This window comes from Mytilus trossulus, chromosome 10 (assembly GCF_036588685.1).
Source record: "Mytilus trossulus isolate FHL-02 chromosome 10, PNRI_Mtr1.1.1.hap1, whole genome shotgun sequence".
NCBI classification, from domain to species: domain Eukaryota; kingdom Metazoa; phylum Mollusca; class Bivalvia; order Mytilida; family Mytilidae; genus Mytilus; species Mytilus trossulus.
Genome location: NC_086382.1, coordinates 70,783,207 through 70,801,623, shown reverse-complemented (window position 1 = coordinate 70,801,623; position 18,417 = coordinate 70,783,207). Strand labels below are relative to the sequence as shown.

Genomic DNA, 18,417 nt, shown 5'->3' with positions numbered 1-18,417 from the left:
CAATTGCCTAATTTGTAAGACACTCTATTGATTCTAAGTTTGGAACATTTTTGTCACTGATGAGTCTTATGTAGAAGAAACGCACGTCTGGTGTACTAAATTATAATCCTGGTACCTTTGATTACTAATTAGGCTCCTCCTTTCCTGATAGTTTTACGAAGGGTTTGTAGACAGAATGTAACTAGTCATTTTGTCGCTTTGTATATAATCACATTATGTTCAGCGGGTTTTCCGCGTCTTATGATTTTGTATTGTACCTTCGATTGTAATACGTTTATTGAATAATATGTCTATTTGTAGTCTTCTGGAACAAATGTCACATTTGATTTAAAAGGTACGTCAATATTTTAATATTTTCTTTTTTTTTATTATTCCATATTATATATACGCTGAATACAAATACTTTCCTTCAATGATAAGACATTTTAATACCATTATTTGAATGTTATATCACTTATGAATATATTAAATTAATTCTTGTTTCGAAATATTATTTTTAAAACAAACAAATAAGTTGCATTGTATGTTCTAATAGCATTATAGCATATCTGCATTTCTCCATGCTGTTTGTACTCCTTTAGTTGATAGTGAGTATTGCATTTTTTGTGAAACTTTCATGATGTAAGCTGCTTAGAATTATTATCGTGAAAGCCATCAAACTTAAAAGTTTAAATGTAATTTTGAGTACCAGAGCATCATACTTTGGAATCATTTGATATTGATTTTTATAGATTCTACCACTGCATCGAGTGTAATACGATATTTATCCACTCGAGACAGTTAAATTTTCAAAGGACAAGGTATGATAAGGGCCGTTTCTTGCCCCTCTTGTTCAAGAATTTTCAAACTTAGCAGTTGAAACCTATCATGTCTGTGGAATGAACTGCAAAATCTGCTCGTCCATGTTGAAACTTATTTTTAGGTGTTATATACTCAAATATGTTCAAACTTAGACCTTGAAATGGCTTTAAGCGACGAAAAGTGTAAAAAATCTACAATTTCGTCATGTTCGGAGACGAAATTTGATATCAGCGCCAACGTAGACCATCATGAAATTTCCATCCATCAAACGTACTCTCCTGTATCTTTTATATCATAAAATAGCATGGTGGTCTACGTTGGCACTCATGTCTAAAAATTTGAAAAATAATCCGATTGTTTACAATTTTGACAAGTCAATATAATACGTCAAAGGGAACGTCACGCGTACGAGCTTATTCCGGGATCCAATAATTATCAGAATATCACGTACGGATAGCTTTAACGTCGTATTCAGGCAAGACATGTCACTCTCTTAAATAAAATATGTTAACATGTTATCCGACCCAAAATTATCAAAATACTTCACCACTGTTCAGACAAATACAGAGTTCTGTCCCTTGAACTATGCGGAATTAATTTTCATTCATTATTATTGTCAAATATTCATCGAAGACTTACAAATAAATGTTATAATAAGTTCTTAATGCATTCAAACTCTTTTTGTAATTCTGAATTCAATCTTTTCCTTAAAGCTTATATATTTTGGACTTGGAAATTTTGTTTTTAGATATAGGAAGATGTGGTATGAGTGCCAATGAGACAATTTTCCATCCAAATAACAATTTAAAAAGTAAACCATTATAGGTTAAAGTACGGCCTTCAACACGGAGCCTTGGCTCACACCGAACAATAATTACACCATTTACCAAAAATAGATTAATATATGATACTCATTTCGTTCACCATTTGTGTGAATGTTTAAGAAACAAAATTATGCATACCCAGTTCAGTAGTAATTCCTAAGTTCGATTTGTAATTAAAAAACATTTTTCCATGTAAAAGCTGTTGATACTGAAATTAAGTACTAGTACATTACACGTAAGCTATATACTGTAAATTGTATATTAACAGCCTATTCATATATTAATACATTTTTCTTATAACTGTGTCAGAGCACTCTTTTAACAAGTTGTAATCAAAAATATATGCACAAATGTAGCATTCAATTTATTCACCTTCTGTTTGGATTTTCAAATAAAACATGCTACAACGAAATTACTTTCAAGACATTTTACTTGCATAAATACAAGTTGGATAAGATCATGGCATACAGACTTATGAAGTATGTGGGGGTTATGACTTTTATCGAGACTCCGGGATCGGGGGTTCTTAAGCTGGGGATTTCGGGAGTGACCTTTTCGGGATCCGGGAAAATAATTTTCGAATTTCGAGATGCCGGGGTTTACATTAATTTAAATTCGAGACATCGGGATTTCGGGATGAGGACCCCTCCTACACCCTATATAATACGTGAAAAATCATGTGTATATTTTTTCGCAATTTCAACAATTTATTTTGCTTTGTCATGAGTTCCCTGCAAGTGACAATAATTTCATGTTTAACATATACCAAATCATGGAGTGCACTTGTATTTCCGATTTGTTCAATGAAAGGTAAACTATGCCCTCTTAATTCTATTTCACATTTATATTGCCTCTCCCTCCACTTGACATAATTTCCAGCAAGCGTGTTAATTCAGTTATATCTGTCCGTCTGTCTATTATCATCCGGATATATAGATATACGTTAAGCTATCTCCTCCTTCAGTTTTTGAGCCAAAGCTTATTATTTATAATAGAGGTGTGTTTGTCTACAGGGTTTTGATATTTTGTATTAAAATTTCTTTAAATGTTAGGTATTTTGATACACTTACTTTTTGGAACAAGCTTTATAAAGAGTCTGTTACTCTCATACAGTTTTTAAGCTACAGCTTTAATGTGTAATAGCTTTATTTTACACATCATAGCCGGATATAGGGGGGGCAGGGGGCCCGGGCCCCCTTTTGAGAAAAATTCTGAATTCTTATATAGGGAATCACTGAAGCGCGACAATATAGGGTCCCCTCTTAGGCAGCCACTGCACATATTTATTTATAATGGGTTTAATTTGTGCTTTGCCACATAATATTTTATTATTTCTCAAATACTTTCAAAATGTCAGTTATTTGGACTAAGCGCACATTTCTTGTTACTGAAATAACAATTAGGGTAGTTGTTGAATATTCACAAAAAAACTTGTTCTCGATATATATTAGCGAAGGCCTGAATTGCACTACAAGTGCTACGATTTGATGTCCCTAATGCAATACATAAAATTGTTATGCTCCATCTATGTGAATTGTGTTTTCTGGTCTGTGTTTCCGTTCGTTCGTCCGTCTATTGCGCTTCAGGATAAAGTTTCTGCTCGAGGTAGCTTTTGATGAAGTTCAAGTCCTATATGAAACTTAGTTTTTGGGAGGGTTTTGTTTATTCTTTAGTTTTTTATGTTGTGTCATGTGTACTTTTGTTTGTCCGTTTATCTTTTTTATTTTTAGCTATGACGTTGTTCGTTTATTTTCAATTCATGAATGAGTCTGTCCTTATGGTATCTTTCGTCCCTCATTTTTAATACAAATGTTTCCTATGATAAGTATATTATATTCAAGAAAAAACAATGATGACTCAATCGAGGAAGCAAAGTTCTTTGTAGATGTATGTAAAGACAAGCAGTTTATATGATAATCATTATGCCGTCTGCTTTATATGTTTCTGTTTATTTCAAATGTATGCTTTCCTTCCACAACCCAAATAAACCATTACTTTTATGAATCAGCGATTAACTTGTGTATTTAACATTCTAATGCGCAATGTATTTAAGGTGATTTGCAAAATCATTACTTATTCAGAGTGAAAACAAGTATAATTTAAAATTTAACACTTTTTAAATTTACATTCATACAACAAAATAGTAAATAAAAAATATGAAACGAAAATACACTAATATTACATTTAACAAACGGGTTTATACATACGATTTTTTTCCTTCTAAAACTCATGTTAAAATATGTTATCGTCAATCCGTACTTCTTGCTTCATTCTTGGACAAGTAATAAATAAACTATTATAATATTGCAAAAACACCAGGCTTTTTTTTTTAAACGTCAGACACGCGATTCGGCTACTAAAAAATTCGGAAACTCTAGGATAAATTCAGGTTAAAAGGCCAAAATAAAAAACGTTATTACATTTTTTAGTTTTTGTATTTGATTTTCTAAAACATTAATCTTAATTTAACATTTTTAGACAGACACATGATTCTTTGTTTTCTGGGGGTTTTTTTCACATCTCTTTTTATGTTGTGCACGTTGTTTATTTTCAAACTCGTTCAAAATGTTCAAAGTTTGCCAAGGTCTTATAAAACTAAAAGCCAAATTAATCTTACTCAATATGTCATAATTACTACATACATGTAAGCTTTTTGTACATGATTTACTACTGACATATGGATTTTTGAAAACTTTTAAAGGTCTTGGACTTTTATTCTGTGAATGTACTGCTTCTCGATAATAATAAACACTTTAAAACTGAATACGGACATGTTAATACTCGGGAATGTTATTAACTTTGTTATGGAAAGGAGTAAAGGCGCGATAATGGAACTATTTCAGATATTCTCTCTTACAAAGGGCTGATAATTTAAACTACTTAAATGTCTTATAAATACCACCGAAATAATTTTGTTGATGGAATTTTTATGAAACATATTAGGTTTTTTTGTTGTATTTGAGCAGCAGTAACCAACAAAAATGTATTTATGAAGCAGTGCAGACATGTTGACCTTGTTTTAGAACATTCTTTTTTTTCCATATTTCGTGTTTTTTTCCTTTTCTTATTGAAAGAGGGAGGGGTGTGTCAGTAATCAGTGTTGCTTTTTATACTGTAAAATATTTGTTAATCGCTGTTATCCTTGTTATAAAATCCTTGTTTATCTTTTTAAAAGAAAAAAAACTTTTGTACGGGTTTTTATTGATTGTGTTAAAAACATAGTATAAACCTTCTTTCCTTTTATATTTGTTTTATAAGCTTTTTGAAAAGCAATAATGATGTCCGAGTTTCTTAGGACAATATGCCATGTCCAAAAAATATCAATATTGTTGTACTTAGAATTAAGTCTTCTACTTATTATCGAAATCATTTAGAACAAAATATATTGTCATTTGAGATAGTCTCTCAAATTGGTTTTACTGCTATTTTCCAAAGCTATGCATACGCCTTAAATAGATATAGGAAGATGTGGTGTGAGTGCCAATGAGACAACTCTCCATCCAAAAGTATGATTATCGGTATTGTACGTAAAACAATTACATCAATATCAAATATTGTGTCTTTTCATGATTACCTTAGCCGTATTTGGCACAACTTTTTGGAATTTTGGGTCCTCAATGCTCTTCAACTTTGTATTTATTTGGCTTTTTAACTATTTTGATATGAGCGTCACTGATGAGTCTTATGTAGACGAAACGCGCGTCTGGCGTATAAAATTGTAATCCTGGTACTTTTGATAACTATTCATGTAAACATTGATTTATAGATTTGTAAAATTTGATGTTATTTGTTAAATTATATATAAATGCCAATAGATCAACTGATGTAAACTTTGCATGGATTTGCTTTTAAATGCAATCAATATTATAATAACGGTATTCTATAATAAACATCAGTCATAGTCTTTGAACTTTTGTTTTTAACATATTTATATAAAAGCGAAATAATTTGAATGCTTTGTAGCCAACTAAAATGTATATTTCTTCAATAATTGCACGTTTTGTTTTTCACGAATGTGATCCACCGAATTAGACTATTTACAGGATTTGTAATAATATAAGCTACACGACGGGTGTCACATGTGGAGTAGGATCTTCTTACCATTCCAAAATTTTTGGTGGGATTATTGTTGCTAAGTGTTTAGTTTTCTATGTTGTATCTTCTGTACTATTATTTGTCTGTTTGTCTTTTTATTTTTAGCCATGACGTTGTCAGTTAATTTTTGATCTATGAGATTCACTGTCCTTCTGGTATCTTTCGTCCATCTTTTATTGTGTATATGATTTACAGACATGCAATTTTCGTCTTGTTGATATAAGAGATAATTTGTATTCTGATGTTTGATTTTCGAAAAAGATAGTTTCCTGTTTATAAACAATGGTCATTTGAATTATTTGTCTAAATACTTTTAATGAAATTAATTTAATCAATTATAATTTAAGATGAAATGACGCGACATAGAATGTTGCTCCTTCAGTACCGGAACAAGACATTATGTTCCCTTCACTTGAAATTGTACCATTCTCGAAATCAAATCTTTTTTTTTAATTACAGATAGCAACACTGGTTCTACAATCTTAAAGGATATGAAGAAGGAGACGCCAAAGAATTATGAATCAAGAGCTTTCCTTAAACTAAATGAATCGCAAGCTTACGAAGAAGCAAATGCCTAAACCTGTCGTCATAGTTATAACTGTCAATCAAATTTATAACCTTTCTGTAGGCAAAGTCAGAGACAAGTTTGACAAACGTAGTATGGAACTGATTCTAGATAATATATTGTAAACAAACTTTTATTTGTATTTTACTATTTTCGCGAGTAGAAAATAAAACGAACTTAAATCGTCTTGTACATGTAAAATTTTGATCCTCAATTTTACACAGACGATACATAAATTGTGAAAATAAATCTCCGCTAAGTCCTTTAAAGAGGGTTGCACTTGTAAAAAAGTATTTGCAGAAATAAGTTGGTTTACAGTATTTACAAATTTAATGTTGTTGTTATAATTCTTTGTTATACCATTATATGTATCAATAATGTTTTCATTATTGCATAGTGTGTACCATTTATTTCTTTCAATAACACATTTTATAGACTTAGTGATATTTTCTGATTTGTGTGTAAACATGACATTGAATATAACGTAAGGGTACCCAAATTGCACTGAGTACCCAAATTGCACCTATTTAGAAAAAATAGCAACGGAAATCTTACAAGATTTCCTAGAGACTAAACAATTTGTATTTTTATGATTTGATACTATGCACGTCTTTCAACATAGTTAAGCATATTTAGGCATACACAAAACGTTCACAGTATTTAGCAACAGATGGACTGTTTACTGAAAAAGCAAAATGTACAAAAAACGTCACCATGCGACTTCCTCAAAACGTCATCTTTTTAAAATTAGCAAATACAACATATTATAAGTATCCATTTCGTAAAATATGAAGAGTAAGCATGGACTAATAACCAATTGTTCAAAATATTTGAAGAAATTAAACAGAAGCTCAGTTATTAGACTTTTGACGATGTGAATTTAAGCATGGATGCAATTTGGGTACTCCTCATTACAGAATCAACGATAGTTTGGAGGTTGATTCAAACCCATTTTTGTATGACTCAATATGGATTAAAAATCAAACTGGTGTACCTATACAATAAAGAAGGATAGAGCTACAAAATAAACACCGTATGGAGATTTTTTTGTAGATCATAAAAAAACGTAGGTGAAAAAACTGTCAAAATAGGTGCAATTTGGGTATCGTCACCTTAGAGTACTTTTTGTATGTGTTGTTATATTTTATTTGTATGTAAACATGACATATAATGTAGATTACTTTTTGTATGTGTTGTTATATTTTATTTGTATGTAAACATGACATTGAATATAGATTACTTTTTGTATGTGTTGTTATATTTTATTTGTATGTAAACATGACATTGAATATAGATTACTTTTTGTATGTGTTGTTATATTTTATTTGTATGTAAACATGACATTGAATATAGATTACTTTTTGTATGTGTTGTTATATTTTATTTGTATGTAAACATGACATTGAATATAGATTACTTTTTGTATGTGTTGTTATATTTTATTTGTATGTAAACATGACATTGAATGTAGATTACTTTTTGTATGTGTTGTTATATTTTATTTGTATGTAAACATGACATTGAATATAGATTACTTTTTGTATGTGTTGTTATATTTTATTTGTGTCGTCTGGATGCTATTTTTATGAAGTAAAACCGATGTCTCCTTTATTTCATACATTCACTAGCACCATATAAAACATTGAGTCTTAGCATAGCCAAGGCGAGTCAAAGTTGCGCAACAGTAAAAGAGCGTTTAGAATAAAAACGTTTGGCCTTCGTCGATTACTCTTTTATTTCAAGCCGATCATGTCCGCAAAGCCACTGTTTACGCCTTGAAACTACAAACACAAAATGTACTAATGTAGCCAGTTGCTATCAGATTCTATACCGTCGAATGAGATTATAATGGTCTATAAATAAAGGCAACAGTAGTATACCGCTATTCGAAATTTATAAATCGATTAAGAAAACAAAATCCGGGTTTCACATTAAACCTGAGGGAAACACATCAAATATAAGAGAAGAACTATGCCACAACTGAAACACAACATTAAGATGTAACACAAAAAGAAACAAACTATAATATTAAATTAATATCTCAAAAGATCTTAAATTTAATACTCGGATACTCGGTCATGATACTCGAGTACTCGCAAGTACTCGAATGAATCTTAAGTCTATTGAAAAGTTTAGGTTGTAGGTGGGATCTGGGACTGTTATACTAATAGTACACTTTGGTGTCTTTATAAAGCAATCTTTAGAATCGCGAAAATGAGGTCCATTTCCATCAAAGGTTACATTATTTACCATTTATAACTATTGTTTGTTTTATGTTTATATTTGTAATTCTTCACTGTCTGTATTAAATGTTGTATTTGTGTTTGCTTGACCCATATGGGTGTATTTTGCAAATAAATTATTGTATAATAGTCTAAGGTGGAATGCAGTGTTTTTGTAACTAACTTTTATAAAAAAAATATTAACAAAAGACAAACGTACTAGTCTACAAACACAGCTTGGTCCACTGTTTTTTTTTGTGTGTCAATTGATCAATGAATTACCGACCACCGTGTCTTCAAGTAACATATCATACTAGTAATAGCAATTAGTGTTTGTGTACGTGTTCATGAACCAAATTCTAATAAAATCAAAAATATTTGCATATAAAGTTTGACAGAGTGAACAATTTATGTTCCGGAGGAGTTGGTACTTTGTATAATACGACTAGTCCATTAATTTGTCACAACAATATTGGACTTCAAACTTGTGCCTTTCCGTAATGCTCAGACTTACTTTTCTGGGTTTTTTTTGCAATGTCTTTTGTCTTTTTTTCTTTTAATTTTAGCCATGTCGTTGCCTTTATTTTCGACTTTTGGGTTTGAATATTGCTCTCGTACTTTTGCCTATCTTTAAATTGTAAATTAAACAATGTTGGTGCTTTTTATAGCTTGTTGTTTGCTGTGAACCAAAGCTTCGTGTTGAAGGCCGTACCTTGACCTATAATGGTTTACTTTTATAAATTGTTATTTGGATGGAGAGTTGTCGCATTGGCACTCATACCACGTCTTCCTATATCTATAGATAAGTTTCAAATACAGAGTAATTAAATTAATTTAGATGTACATCTCATACAAAACACGTTTACATAGAATTCATGATTAACAAACAAAGGTAAGTGTTTACGGCTTGTGATGAGCTAATTATTAATCCATGAAAGTGTTGATCCGTGTACAAACACCGTTAAAAATGTCTCTTATCAGTTACATGTAAGTAGGCTTTACCGTAGGTCACTTTGATATTGGTTTTGTTTAAAAATATGAGCTGGTAAACAAATCAGACGAAAGACTATTTGACTTTTTATTTTTGTTATAAGATGAAGTAGTGCACATGAATACATTCCCTTGGAAGGAATGGAGTTGCTGGTACTACTATAGCACATATTATCCTCAGGATAAATATTTATGTTGTTAACTGATTTTTTTAGTATTATGAAGGGGATATTTCAACGGAACTATAAAGAGTGAACATGTGAAGAGAAATATCTAAAGATGTATAACACGCAAACGAGTATCCGAGTACTAAAACATTATTCGGGTACTCGGCCTTCCGAGCGAGTACCCGAGTACTCGAGTACTCGTTGCCATCCCATATGTTAATATAACAATGACCATAAATAAATGTGTATATTTATTTATAGATACGGTACAAACACTAAAGGTACTGCACATTGTCACATAGATAAGTAAAACATAGTTCTGTGTAATATTCCAGTATCTATGATGAGTTTATGATCTGCTTTATATAACACACACACACAAAATATCATACCTACATTTATTTCTTTGTATTCAAAGACTTGTAACAAACTAGTGTTTTTAGTAGTTAGGCTTTGGCGCCTATTTTAATCTAAACGTGATACCATTTTACATTGTTTGCATTGTGTGCAGTTTTTCATTACAGTTCCGATATTTGACCACCAGGCTCTTAATTTTGTACGTCAGACGTGCGTTTCGTCTCCAAACAAATAATTCAGTGACGCTCGATTAAAACAATTTAAAAGTCCAAAATAAAGAACGAAGTAGATAATCCACACCAATAACTTATGTTATAAACAATTAAAATGTAAGTTGTTGGATTAATTGAATTTTAATAAATATAATTAATAGGCTTTAGAGTAAATTAACATTGAAATTTACGCAATTGCGATCACGTATATATATATATATATATATATATATATATATGTTACACGCATTTTCTAAATTTAGGCATTTTGTAAAATGCCTGAAAACTTTAGGCATTTTCTAAAATGCCTGCAAGATCCAGTCATTATACATAATGACTAAATTTTCTAGACATTTTACAAAATGCCCAGAAAAATTGTTAGGCATTTTACAAAATGCCTGAAATTGTTTTGTAGAATAAAAGATTAAGAAAAACAATTAAAAGCTATGAACACTAGAGCTGTTTTATTTATGATAATTACTGAATTAAAACAAGCGAAACTGCGAGCTACTGCTCACTGATGATACCCCCGCCGCAATTGGATAATATTAATAGTGTAAAATTATGCAAGTGTTCGGTAAGCAGGAAGTTGTCGAGTGATGAATCTAAAAACGCATCACACGGTATAGGTGACTTATATAAATCCTGAAACCAAATTTCAGAAATCCTTGTATTGTAGTTCCTGAGAAAAATGTGACGAAAATTTTCAACTTGGCTATCATGTGTAAAATCATACAAGCGTTCGGTAAACAGGAAGTTGTCAAGTTATCAATCTGAAAACGCATCACACGGTATAGCTGACTAAGATAAACAATGAAACCAAATTTCAGAAATCCTTGTATTGAAGTTCCTGAGAAAAATGCGACGAAAAATATTCATGGGACGGACGGACTGACTGACGGACTGACGGAAGGACAGACAGAGGTAAAACAGTATACCCCCTTTTATTAAAGCGGGAGTATAAAAACAAGAGCTTAAATAATCAAGAATAAATTTTACTGAATTATTACAATTCACACAACCACAGAACTTGACATATTATTTTTTAATTTCTCACAATGTTTGCACGACAGAACTGTACACAATATTTGACTATATTTGTCCTGATTTTTTGGCAAATATACTGTTTGGCGTAAAATCTGAATAACTTTTTTTTATGTCTACCTGTACGAATTTCAAACGCGCATTTTTACACCAGCAATGTAAACCTTCTTTCCTTGACGGGTAGACTTTATATACATAAATTAAGTGGTACAAGAAAAGCAAAATGAGTATGTTAATTTTGATGTATGCCTTTTTGTGATTCTTCGTTACATTTGTTGTTTTTATAGTGATATTAAGATGATAACACAATAATGACTGCTGTACCCCTATTTTTGACATTTTTACTCTTTGAGTATGTTTGTTTTGTTCATACATCGTTGACAATGTAATGGAATTTGATGCGACTGTCATACAAGTGAGAGGTTTAGCTAGCTATAAAACCAGGTTCAATCCACCATTTTCTACATTAGAAAATGTCTGTACCAAGTCAGGAATATGACAGTTGTTATCCATTCGTTTGATGTGTTTGGACTTTTGATTTTGCCTTTTGATTTTGGATTTTCCTTTTGAATTTTCCTCGGAGTTCGGTATTTTTGTGTTTTAACTTCCTACTACATTTTGATTAATCTGGATCATCACACATTAACTATGTCAGTACCTTTACTGATAAAACACTTAAAGTAAGGCAACATAAGGTTTCGCAATAAGTACACACGTCACACATGCATATGCATATTGACCGTAGGAGTTTTCTGTTTATGAGGGAAACATATCTGCTTTTTGAATGTCTTTTTCTAATTTCGTATTGTAAGATTAGCTGAAACTGATTTGAATAGAAATATATTTGATGATTATATATAGAAAGATGAGGTATGAGTGCCAATGAGACAATTATCCATTAGAGTGACAATTTATAAAAGTAAACAATTATAGGTCGGGGAGAGTACGATACTGATGAGTCTTATATCGACGAAACGTGCGGCTGGCGTATTGAATTATTATCCTGATACCTTTGATAACTATTTTAGAAACATATTTGCATATGCATTATTAAATGGATTAAATCCTACGGTCTCCATGACAAGGGCCTGTTTATATGTTTTTTTAAGTAACATATAGTATTTCTAAATAACCTCGTATTATGTCACCTTGGACCATTCTAGACTTTAGTGATGTTTTAGATTTCTTTCATTTCTGTAATCTTTCTAAGTACATGTATGTTAAGTTTTTTTTCCGTAATCTTTTTGAGTATTTTAAGTTTTGTTTTATTTCTGTTATCTTTCTGAGTATGTTAAGTTTTGGGGTTTTTTTTTTGTAATCTTTCTGAGTATTTTAAGTTTTGTTTTATTTCTGTAATCTTTTTGAGTATTTTAAGTTTAATTTATTTCTGTAATCTTTCTGAGTATTTTAAGTTTTGTTTTATTTCTGTAATCTTTCTGAGTATTTCAAGTCTTTTATCCTATTAGTTGTTTTGTTGCCGATGCTGTACATTCTCAATCACGTCGGTAGATCTATTTTATACAAATGACTTACTGAGCTTACAATCTCCAAATTTATGTGTTCTTTCAATTGTCTTGTATAGTGATACAGAAGTATCTGTATCTGAATTGGCTTTCTTCACTTTTTTGATGATATGTTTTTCCAAATTAAGTTCAGAGTCAATGATTACTTTTTGTAGTATTGTATATGTTAGTATATACTTTGAGTCTGTGTCAGATTTGGGTTTACCTATGTGCATATGTTTGCACTTGTCGGGTTGACATTTAATAGCTAGGTATCACTCCATTTTTATAGTTTATTTAAGTCACTTTGTAGTTAAATTGTATTTTTATCTTAAGTGTCTCTCTTTTTTTAAAGTATATATCTCTCCTTCTTATTCTTTTGTAAATACGCTGTTAAAGAATGTTGCTAAACTTTTCTATGTCGTAATCAGTCTTTTCAGATGTTTCTTTATTTTGGTTTGTAAACTATTATACTATTCCTGATCTTGTTTTAGGCTTAAACTTTGTATTTTCAAAATGCTTTTTTGGTTTCCTTTTAGCATTTGTTCCCTTTTCAGTTTATTTAGCGGTATCAACGTACCAGGGTTATAACTTAAAACGCTAGAAGCACGTGTCGTCTACATAAAACTCATCGGGGACGCTCTGATCAAAATAGTTATAAAGCCAAACAAGTACTAAGTTGAAGAGCTTGAGGACCACAAATTACAAAAGGTGGTGCCAAATACGGCTAATGTAATTTATTGATTCAAAACATAAATTCAATTTATCATCGTCTTAACTTGGTTCCGTTCTTTATAGTGCTCAAATTTTATATGTGGATCTTTAGTAGCTACATGTATTGATGTCCTACCAAGAGATGGTTTCTTCTAAATTTTCCTTCTTTTTGTCTTTATAAAACTCACTCTTTCTTTTAATTTTAAAGTGTTTACGTGCTTGACAGGGATATAACGCTTCTCAAATTCTGATAGTTTCTGATGACTGTAAGTCTAATGTTTAAAATTGAGAATGGGAATGGGAAATGTATAAAAGAGAAAACAACCCGACCATAGAAAAAACAACAGCGGAAAGTCACCAACAGGTCTTCAATGTAACGAGAAATTCCCGCACCCGGTGTGTCCTTCAGCTGGCCCCTAAACAAATATATACTAGTTCAGTGATAATGAACCCCATACTAACTTCCAAATTGTACACAAGAAACTAAAATTAAAATAATACAAGACTAACAAAGACCAGCGGCTCCTGACTTGGGTCAGGCACAAAAATGCGGCGGGGTTAAACATGTTTATGAGATCTCAACCCTCCCCCTATACCTCTAGCCAATGTAAAAAATTAAACGCATAACAATACGTACATTTAAAATTCAATTCAAGAGAGGCCCGAGTCTGATGTCAGAAAATGTAACCAAAGAAAAAAAACAAAATGACAATCATACATAAATAACAACAGACTACTAGCAGTTAACTGAAATGCCAGCTCCAGATTTTAATTAAACTGATTGAAAGATTATGATTTCATCATATGAATATCAGGCACAATCCTTCCCATTATGGGTTAAGTATCATACCATCATAACAATATGAGAAGAACATAACCCGTGTCATGCCAACAACTGTTTTTTGAATACATGTGTTTAGTTCCGATGCAAATACCCTTTAAGTGAATCAATATTAACGCCAAAAAAGGCAATCTTTAATGACCTGACAACAGTATCGTAACTATATCCCTTCTTAATAAGTCTATTTAAAGGTTTTGTTAGTTTCTGCGGTGAATACTGACATATATATATATATGTTACACGCATTTTCTAAATTTAGGCATTTTGTAAAATGCCTGAAAACTTTAGGCATTTTCTAAAATGCCTGCAAGATCCAGTCATTATACATAATGACTAAATTTTCTAGACATTTTACAAAATCCCCAGAAAAATTGTTAGGCATTTTACAAAATGCCTGAAATTGTTTTGTAGAATAAAAGATTAAGAAAAACAATTAAAAGCTATGAACACTAGAGCTGTTTTATTTATGATAATTACTGAATTAAAACAAGCGAAACTGCGAGCTACTGCTCACTGATGATACCCCCGCCGCAATTGGATAATATTAATAGTGTAAAATTATGCAAGTGTTCGGTAAGCAGGAAGTTGTCGAGTGATGAATCTAAAAACGCATCACACGGTATAGGTGACTTATATAAATCCTGAAACCAAATTTCAGAAATCCTTGTATTGTAGTTCCTGAGAAAAATGTGACGAAAATTTTCAACTTGGCTATCATGTGTAAAATCATACAAGCGTTCGGTAAACAGGAAGTTGTCAAGTTATCAATCTGAAAACGCATCACACGGTATAGCTGACTAAGATAAACAATGAAACCAAATTTCAGAAATCCTTGTATTGAAGTTCCTGAGAAAAATGCGACGAAAAATATTCATGGGACGGACGGACTGACTGACGGACTGACGGAAGGACAGACAGAGGTAAAACAGTATACCCCCTTTTATTTAAGCGGGAGTATAAAAACAAGAGCTTAAATAATCAAGAATAAATTTTACTGAATTATTACAATTCACACAACCACAGAACTTGACATATTATTTTTTAATTTCTCACAATGTTTGCACGACAGAACTGTACACAATATTTGACTATATTTGTCCTGATTTTTTGGCAAATATACTGTTTGGCGTAAAATCTGAATAACTTTTTTTTATGTCTACCTGTACGAATTTCAAACGCGCATTTTTACACCAGCAATGTAAACCTTCTTTCCTTGACGGGTAGACTTTATATACATAAATTAAGTGGTACAAGAAAAGCAAAATGAGTATGTTAATTTTGATGTATGCCTTTTTGTGATTCTTCGTTACATTTGTTGTTTTTATAGTGATATTAAGATGATAACACAATAATGACTGCTGTACCCCTATTTTTGACATTTTTACTCTTTGAGTATGTTTGTTTTGTTCATACATCGTTGACAATGTAATGGAATTTGATGCGACTGTCATACAAGTGAGAGGTTTAGCTAGCTATAAAACCAGGTTCAATCCACCATTTTCTACATTAGAAAATGTCTGTACCAAGTCAGGAATATGACAGTTGTTATCCATTCGTTTGATGTATTTGGACTTTTGATTTTGCCTTTTGATTTTGGATTTTCCTTTTGAATTTTCCTCGGAGTTCGGTATTTTTGTGTTTTAACTTCCTACTACATTTTGATTAATCTGGATCATCACACATTAACTATGTCAGTACCTTTACTGATAAAACACTTAAAGTAAGGCAACATAAGGTTTCGCAATAAGTACACACGTCACACATGCATATGCATATTGACCGTAGGAGTTTTCTGTTTATGAGGGAAACATATCTGCTTTTTGAATGTCTTTTTCTAATTTCGTATTGTAAGATTAGCTGAAACTGATTTGAATAGAAATATATTTGATGATTATATATAGAAAGATGAGGTATGAGTGCCAATGAGACAATTATCCATTAGAGTGACAATTTATAAAAGTTAACAATTATAGGTCGGGGAGAGTACGATACTGATGAGTCTTATATCGACGAAACGTGCGGCTGGCGTATTGAATTATTATCCTGATACCTTTGATAACTATTTTAGAAACATATTTGCATATGCATTATTAAATGGATTAAATCCTACGGTCTCCATGACAAGGGCCTGTTTATATGTTTTTTTAAGTAACATATAGTATTTCTAAATAACCTCGTATTATGTCACCTTGGACCATTCTAGACTTTAGTGATGTTTTAGATTTCTTTCATTTCTGTAATCTTTCTAAGTACATGTATGTTAAGTTTTTTTTCCGTAATCTTTTTGAGTATTTTAAGTTTTGTTTTATTTCTGTTATCTTTCTGAGTATGTTAAGTTTTGGGTTTTTTTTTTTGTAATCTTTCTGAGTATTTTAAGTTTTGTTTTATTTCTGTAATCTTTTTGAGTATTTTAAGTTTAATTTATTTCTGTAATCTTTCTGAGTATTTTAAGTTTTGTTTTATTTCTGTAATCTTTCTGAGTATTTCAAGTCTTTTATCCTATTAGTTGTTTTGTTGCCGATGCTGTACATTCTCAATCACGTCGGTATATCTATTTTATACAAATGACTTACTGAGCTTACAATCTCCAAATTTATGTGTTCTTTCAATTGTCTTGTATAGTGATACAGAAGTATCTGTATCTGAATTGGCTTTCTTCACTTTTTTGATGATATGTTTTTCCAAATTAAGTTCAGAGTCAATGATTACTTTTTGTAGTATTGTATATGTTAGTATATACTTTGAGTCTGTGTCAGATTTGGGTTTACCTATGTGCATATGTTTGCACTTGTCGGGTTGACATTTAATAGCTAGGTATCACTCCATTTTTATAGTTTATTTAAGTCACTTTGTAGTTAAATTGTATTTTTATCTTAAGTGTCTCTCTTTTTTTAAAGTATATATCTCTCCTTCTTATTCTTTTGTAAATACGCTGTTAAAGAATGTTGCTAAACTTTTCTATGTCGTAATCAGTCTTTTCAGATGTTTCTTTATTTTGGTTTGTAAACTATTATACTATTCCTGATCTTGTTTTAGGCTTAAACTTTGTATTTTCAAAATGCTTTTTTGGTTTCCTTTTAGCATTTGTTCCCTTTTCAGTTTATTTAGCGGTATCAACGTACCAGGGTTATAACTTAAAACGCTAGAAGCACGTGTCGTCTACATAAAACTCATCGGGGACGCTCTGATCAAAATAGTTATAAAGCCAAACAAGTACTAAGTTGAAGAGCTTGAGGACCACAAATTACAAAAGGTGGTGCCAAATACGGCTTATGTAATTTATTGATTCAAAACATAAATTCAATTTATCATCGTCTTAACTTGGTTCCGTTCTTTATAGTGCTCAAATTTTATATGTGGATCTTTAGTAGCTACATGTATTGATGTCCTACCAAGAGATGGTTTCTTCTAAATTTTCCTTCTTTTTGTCTTTATAAAACTCACTCTTTCTTTTAATTTTAAAGTGTTTACGTGCTTGACAGGGATATAACGCTTCTCAAATTCTGATAGTTTCTGATGACTGTAAGTCTAATGTTTAAAATTGAGAATGGGAATGGGAAATGTATAAAAGAGAAAACAACCCGACCATAGAAAAAACAACAGCGGAAAGTCACCAACAGGTCTTCAATGTAACGAGAAATTCCCGCACCCGGTGTGTCCTTCAGCTGGCCCCTAAACAAATATATACTAGTTCAGTGATAATGAACCCCATACTAACTTCCAAATTGTACACAAGAAACTAAAATTAAAATAATACAAGACTAACAAAGACCAGCGGCTCCTGACTTGGGTCAGGCACAAAAATGCGGCGGGGTTAAACATGTTTATGAGATCTCAACCCTCCCCCTATACCTCTAGCCAATGTAAAAAATTAAACGCATAACAATACGTACATTTAAAATTCAATTCAAGAGAGGCCCGAGTCTGATGTCAGAAAATGTAACCAAAGAAAAAAAACAAAATGACAATCATACATAAATAACAACAGACTACTAGCAGTTAACTGAAATGCCAGCTCCAGATTTTAATTAAACTGATTGAAAGATTATGATTTCATCATATGAATATCAGGCACAATCCTTC

The 18,417-nt window shown here is 31.4% G+C and overlaps 1 protein-coding gene across 1 annotated transcript in view; it reads left to right on the top strand.

Annotated features, from left to right (window-relative positions):
- LOC134688460 (adhesion G protein-coupled receptor L3-like) overlaps positions 1-6,691 on the top strand; it is a 115,971-nt gene extending 109,280 nt beyond the window's left edge. The window contains exons 23-24 of the mRNA XM_063549195.1: positions 301-334; positions 6,180-6,691. Of these exons, the coding sequence (XP_063405265.1) occupies positions 301-334; positions 6,180-6,298 (153 nt within the window). The 3' untranslated portion in view covers positions 6,299-6,691. The remainder of the gene's footprint in view (positions 1-300; positions 335-6,179) is intronic.
- Positions 6,692-18,417: the final 11,726 nt, after the last annotated feature.